The following is an 11,326-nucleotide window of genomic DNA, read 5'->3' as shown; positions in this document are numbered from 1 at the left end:
TGACCAACCTGACCTGACTCTGACTCCTTCCCATAGTATAGGTTTGCTAGCTTGTCTAACAAATAGTAAGCAATCCAAGAACTCAAAGGAACATGTCATGCTACTAAGATGACCCCAGTCTACATTCGCTAGTCCATGTCATTAAAAGTTAAGTCAGTAAAATCGTAGATGGCATAGGTGTACTAATCACATTAAGAAAACTATGAATCACGTGCAGAAAATATAAAGATTTTAAAAATTTCAGTGACAAGACATATGGCAGCAAATGGACAAAAGTCGATATGGACATTCATACTGTAAAATATAAGGGCTTATAATTACCATGGGAATACAAGCACAGGCTTCTTAAGATCTTCACAGATAAAAAGCCTAGTAATCACCTATGAACTTATAAGTATGATGGAGAGAGAGAGCTAGCAATTGCAAGGGCAGTCATTTTGAGGAATGCTGAATGAACATTAGTTTTTATGTCCCGAAATTCAGTACATTTTTCCTATAACTTACAAATGGTGTTAAGAGAGATTTCACCAAGATTAAATGGCATGCAATAAATAGGAAATAGGCTGCAATCCAAGGATGAAAGATTAGACACAGATATGACGGAAGAACCACTAGGACTATTAGTAACCATGCACTCCTGGAACATGTTAATAAAAGTGTGGTCAGTAAATGAGACATTATGTGATCTAGTTTTAGAAATATGACCTGATAATTCTTAGATCAACAGACAAAATAATTTACGGAACTTGCTAAAGCTGCTTTTTTTTTTCTTTTTTGTTATGAATAGCACGTTTTTAGCATGATTTGTCACAAATCTGTAATGTTTCCGTACGGCCATCTCAGTCTGGTGGCAAATAGTACCTTGTGGATTCAACTTCCATTTAAATCAGGCTTGGCTTTCTTCCCTTAGTTGAACTTTGATATCTATTATTAGTCAATTATTCTTTTGACCTCTGAGATATCTGTTTGCCAAGGAAAAATGTTTCCTGAATTAAGCTATGTTAGTTTAGGTTGAGGACAAAAGTAAGCTTAGATCTTTTTTACTGAAAAAGTTAATGGTCTCCAGCTCTAAAATTGAGCAATTGCCATAATTTCAGGAACGGACCTACTCTTTGCTGCTACCAGCACTAATGTAGGCCTCTGAACATCCAGCATGACATCACAGAACAGTGGTCACTCAGTATAACAGTAAGGATGGCAGTGCCCCCTACAATAATGCTGAATGTTAATGAGGAACCAGTGATGAATAATTCTATTTATTGTAGCTAGGCCTGGGGATTCTTCAACTATTTGAGACATGCCCAGACATAAAAAGACATCTGTTCAGCTTATGGTCTACTTAAGCCATACTACCCTGTGCAAGAACATACTAGACCCTGTTGCCCTAGCTACAACATCAGTATAACATTAAAATTGTAATTGGTCACATGAAAACACACTGCAGAAGCAATGGTATGGTTATTAACCACTCATCCTTTACCTCAAATCACAAAAATTACAGACATTTTCCACATTCCCTAGCACAATTCCTTTTGAGGAAGGACCCAAGAATTCTAACATGTGGCAATCCAAGAAGACAGCTTCCTCTTCTCCATTCAACTGCTCCCATTAGGGGTCACCATAGTGGATCACTGGTATGCAGAATGAGTGGTAGTAGAGTTTTACTGTGTCAAGTTGCCAGCCCAGCACTCAACCTTCCTCAGAAGGTGCACACGCGCACATACTCACACGTAGGGCCAATTTAGAATGTCCAATCCACCTGCAGCATGTCTTGGGAACGTGAGAAGAAACCGAAGCACCCGAAGGAAACCCACACGAACACAGGGAGGACATGCAGGCTCCACACAGAAGGCACCTCAGCTGAGAATCGAACTAAAGAACCTTTTGCTGTCAGGCAACAATGCTAACCACTGCACCATCCAAGACAACATCAAGAACCCAGAAATAATTTGTGATGGTTCTCCTCTAGGCAAAGGTGAATTCAGAGAACCGCCACACCACAGACAATAGGGAACAACAGTCATAACAGTTACTCTTGGGCTGACTGAATCACCCTCCCCTACCCAGACAACATGTCCAAGAAAAACAGTAGGAGCAACAGTACCTGATACCTTAGACCCTCCTCATCATATTAAGGGGCTTGCTCTTCCAAGATGATTGGGCACACCTAAAACAGTTGAGGGGAACTTGGAATTTGAAACAGACCCTAAACTATGGACAGTGTCTGTTCCTCTTCTGGATAACTACAGCATCTTCACAATCAACACAACAGCTGGTTACAAGAAAGCCCACTGCAAGAGCAATGACAAAGGTCTTAATGACCTTAGATTCTATCAAGTGCTGAAGTGGAATGGTGCCAAAGTCTCAGACACCTATGGTGAATCAAACATACCATGAAAAACTCTGTCCTAAAATGCTTGGTAAGGATCTCAATCCACTTGTAAAGTGCTTGCAATGGTTATCTGCCTTCTTGAGAGCAAAGATACAGAATCTGTGTAATTCTAGGCTTCAGCTATTGCATCTCTCAGGACAGGATTCATTGGTGGGGTGACCCAAGGTTTATCTTTTACCCACTGACGTTCGGTCAGGTATTCTGAGGAGAAAGTTTAAGGGATCACAAGTCAGTTAATAAAGGATGTCATCAGCCAAACTGTTTTTCCATATGATGGATAAAGGGGGAGGATACTGTACAAAGAGAAGGTCACATTATTCTTATCTGTTTCACAGTTAAGGGCATCTGGATCCTCTGAGACCCCTTCCAAAGACAGACGAAGATACAGAAGCTCCCAAATTCTAGCTCCAGGAAGGATGAGCCAAGATTTCCCAACCTGTTGAGTGTGGGACAGCTAACTGTAGGAGACTGGACAATGTCACTGTGGTATCTGGGTAGGCAGTCACAGAGGAGGAACTGTGGCAGAAGAGGCTAGTGCAGGGCCTAGCTCTGACATCAGGCCATGTTCCCTAAGGGTGTGCTCCTATGAGTACAGATGTCAGCACAAATCAAACAGCTGAAGCACTACCAGCAATGTGGCTAGTATTCTGAACTCTGCTACTTCAAGACCCAGCAATTCCTCCTCAACCTAGGCCACCAAATTATGCCACGGGGTTTGGCTGGGGGCTTAGGGACTCAAATGATCTCCCTTCAGGTACAGACTTGAGAAGGGTGTGCACTGTCTGCTTGGCTAACAGAAAGGGAGGACAAACACCACAGTATCCTGAGATATACCCCCAAGGTAGTTGCTGAGGTACAGCTCTTGATTGCCTTTCATCAGTCAACAATGGGACTGAGCTCATTCCCTTAGGAGCTGGGGAGAAGCTGGCAGCATGTGAGACTCATATGACTGCTTTATGGGTGGACTAACTTTGAACAGAGTGTGACTGATGTTGTGTCTCCTGCTCCTTCATCTTCTCCAGATGTTTTGGCATTGGCTTGGGATCTTGAAAGAAAGGTCCCTACTGATCCCTTCAGAGGACACCACCAAATGTTGTTATCCAGAGCAAAGTCAAATAGGTCTATATATTCTCTTTTCATGGCCAATTTGAAATATTGGTATTTATGACAGTGTAAAAGCTGGAAGAGAAAGAGAGGGGTGGGTGAAACATAAATGACTTGCATCAGCACTCTCGCCTGTGAGGGACAGTTGTGGTAGCTCCTCCCCCTATGCTGACCTGGCTCTCCAGGCAGTGCTGTAGTCTGAGTCCCCAAGAACAGGCCCCAGATGAAAGGGACATGGGCAGGCACTGTCAAAGCCATTGTGGTAGCCCTTGCAGAGGTGAATCAAGGAGCAAGCATGCCTCCATATTAGGGCAGAGGTGACACTTCTGTGGTGATGTGAAGCTCACATCACCACCAGGTAGTAGGATTAGGTGTTGCATCCATAAAATGCCATAATGGACTATTAGGATGATGGCTCTGCAACTGGCACTCCCCTCAGAGGGAAAGAATAGGCTAGGAAAAGCTCTCATTCCTTGACAAACTAACAGACTAACAGATTTCATGGAGCTGAAGTCGCCAAGCAGAAGGTGCAAAAAATACAATTTAAAAAATAGAGTGAGAAAGAGTATAATTTAACAATCTCACTGTGCATCAAAGCTTCTTCTCTTAGTAATCATCCCTTAAACTAGCTTCTCTGTTTTCCTTGTTAATTTTAGTCAAGTACCTTCTTCTACTTCACCATTCCAATCCACATTTTGGATATTAGTGTAGCCTCTTAAAAGCAGAATTCAACAAGTGAATAAGTTGACCCATTTTTGCCTTTTATACACTGAACAGGGTGCAGAGTTTATTTTTACCTCTTAAAATACAGTTTTGTGTAATATTTTCATTTGTTTCCATTTCTGTCTTGAGTATGACAAAACATAATAGCCTCTAAGCTTACAAATATCCTTAAACCGCCGTTAATACAGAATGAAAAAAAATACTAAGTTGCCTATGCGTCTGTATTTTAGTTACATATTCGTACTGAAGCATTTCTCTCCAGGTCTCTTTTGTAGAAGTGGCTAATGCTAATCTAAATTGCAAATAAAAAAGCACACATTACCAAGGTGTTTGTTTCCCATAAAAGAAATGTTCAAATAATTTTAAGCAGGCTATTTTGTCATAACGTGGTTCAATGAGCCATATTTTGACCACTGGTATAAGTCCCTTAGCAATAATCACCTGGAAAGTAAAGTGATTGCACAAAACGTATTTTGTGTGCTACAGACAACATAAGAAAATATTTTTCAAATGCTGAATGCAGTATTCAATACATATATATCACTCCCTTTTTCAGAATTTATGCTTTGTGAAACTTAGGTGAAGACAGTAATGCAGATGAGGCTAGATAGAAGTCAAATGACATACAGAGGTTGTCATGGAAAGTCAAAGCATTTAAAAAGTAAACAGGATGGACACAAACAAGCTGGAAGAGGACAAGAACACTACAGTGGTGGGTGAATATAGTCTGTGTTCAGTTTTCTTGCCAATGAGCAAACATTGGTGGTAAATAGCCAAAACATAAGGAAGTTGCATTGGAAAATAAAAAAAAAAACAGATAAGCAACTTTCATTAAACAGTGAGCACCAGGGACAGCAGAAACACATAACTTTTCTGTGGTGTTTAATTCACAAAACAGGTGCCAGGAAATCATATCTAAAATTCATATATGTCCTTGAGAAACTACATCAACAGTGACCACAACCTAAGGGAAGATGTTAAAAACAGGAAAAAAAAAAACAAGTCACATTATGACTTGTGCAGCTTAAATTTAACGCAGTATTAATCCTCATTAAAAGGTATTCACTGTCTTGGTGGCTTAATATCCTCAGCAAAATAACTTTTTGACTTTACTTCCTGTCTTGTCAAGTATCTTTGAGAAAACATGCTATGGAAAATGGTGGCAAGAATCACAGAGATGGATAAACCTGAAATGGGATATGATGAAAAATCAGTAACCAGTACCATGCAGCTATCTTTATACATTTCTGCATAATATAGCTTTATACATTCTCAGATAAAAAGATGAAATGGGTTGGAATAAGATCCTGGAGAAGCTCATCAAGTTATAGCACTACATACTGTGGGAAGAAGCAGCTGCATAAAAATAAAAACACTGATAAAGTAAACTTAAATTGTTTTGGTGTAGAATCTATGGAAGTGAACATATTAAATAAAACACATGATGGACCATCATCACTACCATGAAATCTTTCCATCATGGGGCTGAAAATCCTAGACCTTTTCAGGCTCAGTTCTCAAAGACCCAAGATATCACTGCATCTCTTCACTTAGGAACTGCAAAAAGTGCAGGTCCCCAGCTCTGCTGTTAATGTGTAGAATCTGTGACAAACTTATTAAAGTAGCTTAACATATATCCAATTTAAATTATTTAAGTAGTTTGACAGACATCCAATTCAAATTAACAAAGAAATGCATTTTATACCATAGGTGGCCCCAGATTTAAGGCCATTGAGCATGACCCTATGAATGTAGAGCTTTCTTTTTTCTGTTCCATCATCTACAAAGGGCGTGCTGCTTCCTGTTTCTTGAAGCTCAAACAGCTTTGCACCCCACAAGTTATATTCCACCACAGAGTCAGTCCTGTTAAAAGTTGTCCATGTCATCATCATGGAGCCTAGGATTCCTTTAACAAAAAAAAAAAAGTTAAATAGTTGATGAAAATTCATTCGTTCATTATCCTGAAGAACATAGCTTTGCAAAGCATCACTAAATCACAGCTGCATATCATCTGAGCATGACTTAAAAAAGAGTTGCAAATAATTTAACAGCATTGGGTTGTCTGGCACTGCCTAAAATACTTGGTTTGCCCTTAATTTGCCATCACAGCAGACCCTCCCCAAAGTCTTCACTTATTGACACTGTTTACACTGCATATGTCATTTGTAACTGCCAGTGCAAAGTTCATGTAGTTTTCTCATATTCACCTTTTCTAATGATAGGCAACTCAACTCGTTTACCACACTTTAAGTGAAGAAATACTTTTCTCTAGGCCGTAAAATTTCCTTTTCAGCTTCCTTACAAACACTGCTGCCATAGTGTACTCTATTTCTATTACATTTCTTGAGGACCACATTTAATAACTTGCTTTAGTTTGGTTGCTACACCTTTCATGTACTACATTTACTCAAAAGCTTGTACTGTATCACTTGCTTTACTGCTCTAATACAGTAAGATTGGTGAGTTACAGATGAATGAACTAACATATTTAGCTGCATTCTGCCCAGTATCAACCCTGTCTCTGTCTTCATGGGATGTAGTTCCCAAAAACGAGCAGATGACATCAAGTAGTCCTCATTAATTTAACACAGAGGCAACACATGTTTTCTCTCTCTCTCTCTCTCTCTCTCTTTTCAAATTAAAAAAAACATGCCTTCCAATGCACCCAAAATGTTATTCTAGTACTTTCATACGCTTAGAAACACTACCATCATTCAGTGTTGTGTGTGTGTGTGTGTGTGTGTGTGTGTGTGTGTGTGTGTGTGTGTGTATGTGTGTGAGAGAGTGTGTGTGTGTTGCTCTTTCTGTTTTCCTCTTTCAAACCAGCTGTTATTCCTTACAGCTTAAGGTATGGCTACAATATGCTGCATATTGCACAGAATCACAGCAGTGGTAAACATGGACTCACCCAGAGTTGCACCATGTGTATTGCCCATCCTTCACTGCTACATGTAGCAGTCTGCAGTCAGAAATGACTACAGTTGAATTTACTTCAATGCAGTTGCCAATATCTTCCAACATGAAAAGCAATTCACAATTTAATGTGGGAAACTAAAACATAATGCATAGCAGCAGCCTTGGTTTATACATTATTTGCTCCTCCTTGTCTGATCATCACAGCACTTATAACTATATCAACTAAGTACCCAAAGGTGTCATATTGCAGCAATGATGGCGTCATCATCCATGCGCCCCACGTCTAATCCCCATGCATGCTCAGTAGTGCTCAGTGAGGTAGGTGTGGAATGGGTGATTTAAGAACACTAATGCCCTCCCCCTTAGAAGAAGACATTCATTTCTGGTTCTCTTGTCTCCTACAGAGTAATGGTATACACACCTCCAACACACTCATCCCTCCTTTGCATTCCAGGGAGAGGTGACTAGGCGTTGCATTATCACTTCTCTCCCTCTCAAACACTGGGTCTATATACACATGCAATTAGCAGGGCGGAGGCAACACTTATTTTTCTCATCATATACATAGGATAACATTTCAGTCTATTCAGTCTTCCAAGAAGCTAATATGTTAGGGCTGCAAAGATGCCACAGCATTTTGAATACTCATTGTTGTGACCACTTTAAAGTCCAATGTGTTTGATCCCAGTTACTGTTTTCATTTCCATTCCAACCATGGAGGTAAATTTAAAGTTAGAGTGCTAGTGTAAGATAGTGGATATTTCTCAGTAATAAATGGGCTGATGATGTGATGCCCCACCTCTGGCACAGTAATCAAGGAGCCTCAATCCTCACCACTGGCACCACTGGAGAACGTACATTGGGAGGAAGACAGGTACGCACACAGTATTTCCAGATGCAGCTCAGTGCTTCAAGTGCAATTTCCCTTTAGAGCACACAGAGACCACAGTCAGTCTGGGGCTGGTTTCTCCCTCTTTCTCCAGATCCCCAATAAGACTCCCCACTGGCTCAGCTATAGAGCTCAGATCTCAGCTGAGTAACCAAGCCAAGACCTCCAGCACTCTCTCTGTCCAACCAGTGCTTCGTGTCCCTGCCCAAGTAGCTGACACACACACTCTTTGAGGTTTGACTTACACACACACACTTGGGAAAGGCTGACAAATGTTTACTAGGTATGCCCCCTTCTGCCCAGACTATAGTTACCACTGCCACCAGTCACTACTTATCAGCTACTTTAAGGCCCTTAACAAAGGGTGACCAATTTTACTGTGTAATATTAATATTAATACAAACGGTAGTTTGACCAAGAGCAAGGCTATTAGGAGTGGCCCACTCAGTGTCACCAAATAAATATGCAAGTATTCTCAAAACTTAAATATCTCTGCACAGATCAGCCACAATGAAAGGTTTAAATATATTTAATAATAAATAATAAAAGAACAAGAAAACACTCCGTATATATTCACAGTGACATTGGAGTTCAAAACCACAGAAAATATTTAAAACAACATTGCAGGACAGTCTCAAATAAATAAAGAAAACATCTAAACTAAGCCTCATTATATTCCTGACTAAATATAAGAGAATTATACTATAACCTAAGAACTTATTAAAAGAACAAGGCAGATGTGGTGAATGGATCTTCTAGTTGTTATCAGGCCCAAGACAGAATGCTCTGTTTCACTAAGAGACTTTTCAAATTAATATCTCAAATATTACTGCCGGGATAGTTGCCGAATGACATCATTTCTTGTCATCTGACTTCTAGTTCCCAGGCCAAAACCCCCATTGCAAGCAGCCTCTAGCATTTAGCATCTACCTGTAAAAATACATAGATAAGGGCTTTTGCTCAGATCTTTGGCAGATGCTGGAAGTCATAAAACAATTGCATTCTTCTATGCTTTCAAGACTAGTAATTAGTTCACCCTAAAGACAATACAGAAAGCTTCTTAGTACAGACTTTATGTCTCTAGATGCACTGAAAACTGTCAGAGAGCCTCTTTATTGCATAGCCTATAAAGTAATTTAATTTCAGATGGTTTCAAAAGTTTGCTGGACTGAGGTTACCCCCTCCAGTTTCCTCTGTTAAAACAGATACATTTAAACAGTTCCAATAGTGGATGTACATTTCTGTTCTCTTCCAGTAGGGTACACTGTGAATTAATTTCAAATGAAAAATACTTTATAAAATACCTTTTTAACACACATATCTGAGTCAGTTTGATACATATGACATACAGTTCTAATACAGTTGTAATACAAGCATCTTAAATAAATCATGTGGATATTCACAAATGACATATAATTATTTACAAAATTCTAGATAGTTGTGCTGCCAGTATCTCATTTCAGCACAAATATAACAGCAGCCCAGCTTCCAAAGCTTCAGAGCACCTCCCATTTGCCCAAACCATTAGTCAGCTCAAGCTGAGCTGACTAAAAACTTAGGTTTCAGCCCCAAGCCCTTCAGAGCTTTCATGCCAAATGAGAGGGGGAGGTTAAGCCCTGAGAGGACAATGCTATAAAAAGAAAAAAAAACAATTACATTCTATACCATGGCACACAAAACCCAATAAAATAAGGAGGGTGGAGGGAGGAGGCAGCTACTGATGCAGTACCCATTCGAACATCTAGTGTTACGGTAAGTTTACTCAAACACAACAGTACTATGTTTATTATTATGATCAATGCAGTAGCCTTAACTACATGGTAAGCTTACCATAGCTTAAAATAACTGGGTGGGGGGGTCCATAAGTCCCTGTAGAATGGTCCTAGCAAAGCCTGTCCTAGATCTGGAGAAGTTATTTTAAGCTTGGTGAGAAAATGTTCATGCTCTACTGTAGAAATGCATGCCATGCATCAACTTCTTAAGATAGGCTCTTACTGTTGTCTATACAAGTTATGACAAATGTAGCTTGTAACTCAGTTTTTGTTTAATGAAATCTAACTTTTAAATGATCCTTCATACATGGTAAAACTCTATTACCTGTCTTGTTGGGTCCACAATAAAGGAGATAAACTGGAGTATTCAATTAATGCTAATTTCATCTTTAATATGATGCATATTTTTGACATCCTCCAAACCTGACTCCTTGCCACAGATGTATAAAGTCCAGAAAATGACCCATGTAGAGAAAGTTATGATGGTGCTGGAGGAGAGGACAAGGGATGGATGAAATCAGAGTTCAATGCCAGCTTCTCCGTCTTGGGAGAGAGTGACAATGTCCAGGTTGCTACAATGCTATATCCTCCCTCCTCCCATGACAGACAGCAACACAGCATGCAAAACTGTGAACTGGGAATACAAATTCTGCATTAACCACGTCAAGCATGTGCAGAAGCTCCATGTGTATACATGCATGAGTACTGGTGACAGACACTAGCAAATCTGGTCATGTCAGCCACAGGGAGAGAAAGGATTAGGCTAAAGGAGGAAAAAGCATAGCCTCCTGTGAATAACAGCCTACCTGTAACTTGACTCTCAACCCTAGTCTGTATGAAAAAATGGCATTGCAGAAAGATACTCCCCTATGGAAGGAGATCATCTTTCATACCGAATAATATGAGATGCTAAATCCATGCAGGTAAGAGACAACAGATGAGTTACTGGAGTGACTGGGCAGAAGCCTAATGGCCAGGAAGATCCAGAAGAAAAAAAGATACATTTCGACAATATACATGAAAAGAAAAGCCTCAGGATTGCACACTTGATTGCTAAGACTAAGAATTAACAGTGAAAGGTTCAGCACAAATCTGTTGTTTGGACAGTTCATTAGGTTCTTTTGATTTTGAATTGTGGAATGTACTATGGAAACAAAAAAGTTGAGTACCTTTGTTTTTTTGGGGGTGCAGCCCATCAGATTTACAGCAGTCTCTCGGACTGCCCAACTAATCTCAGGCTCACAAGCACTGAATCCCCTGCCTCTAGCCTAACACTGTTAGCCAATGAATAAATATCAGAATTCCATTTCAAAATTCAGGTAGCATTTTCAAAGTGAAGACAGTATTTCCTTATGTGTCTTCCTTTGCTTGCTAGGATATTTGAAGACCCCAATAAATGTTGTTGCATCTCATCTAGATTATCTCCTCAGACTGTTCACACCTAAGTGAGCAATGACCACATCATGCCCATGCCTATTTTGGAGATTTTTAAAGATAAGTGAAAAGCATACCTCTCAACCTCTTAGTGCA

At 39.8% G+C, this 11,326-nt stretch overlaps 2 protein-coding genes across 3 annotated transcripts in view; both read right to left on the bottom strand.

Moving 5' to 3' along the window:
* The window catches only part of ATP10A (ATPase phospholipid transporting 10A (putative)), a 1,517,068-nt gene that overhangs the window by 230,319 nt on the left and 1,275,423 nt on the right, over positions 1 to 11,326 (bottom strand). The gene's annotated exons all lie outside the window — the stretch shown is intronic.
* Positions 1 to 11,326, bottom strand: part of ACP7 (acid phosphatase 7, tartrate resistant (putative)) — a 1,845,593-nt gene that overhangs the window by 1,826,702 nt on the left and 7,565 nt on the right. For both annotated transcript variants that reach the window (XM_044073975.1, XM_044073976.1), the window contains exon 2: positions 5,925 to 6,125. In XM_044073975.1, coding sequence (XP_043929910.1) covers positions 5,925 to 6,125 — 201 coding nt within the window. The remainder of the gene's footprint in view (positions 1 to 5,924; positions 6,126 to 11,326) is intronic.

This window comes from Protopterus annectens, chromosome 6.part0 (genome assembly GCF_019279795.1).
Source record: "Protopterus annectens isolate FY-2018-M chromosome 6.part0, PAN1.0, whole genome shotgun sequence".
Lineage (NCBI taxonomy): Eukaryota > Metazoa > Chordata > Ceratodontiformes > Protopteridae > Protopterus > Protopterus annectens.
The sequence above is the reverse complement of the archived record's forward strand: the minus strand, read 5'-3'. Positions and strand labels throughout refer to the sequence as shown.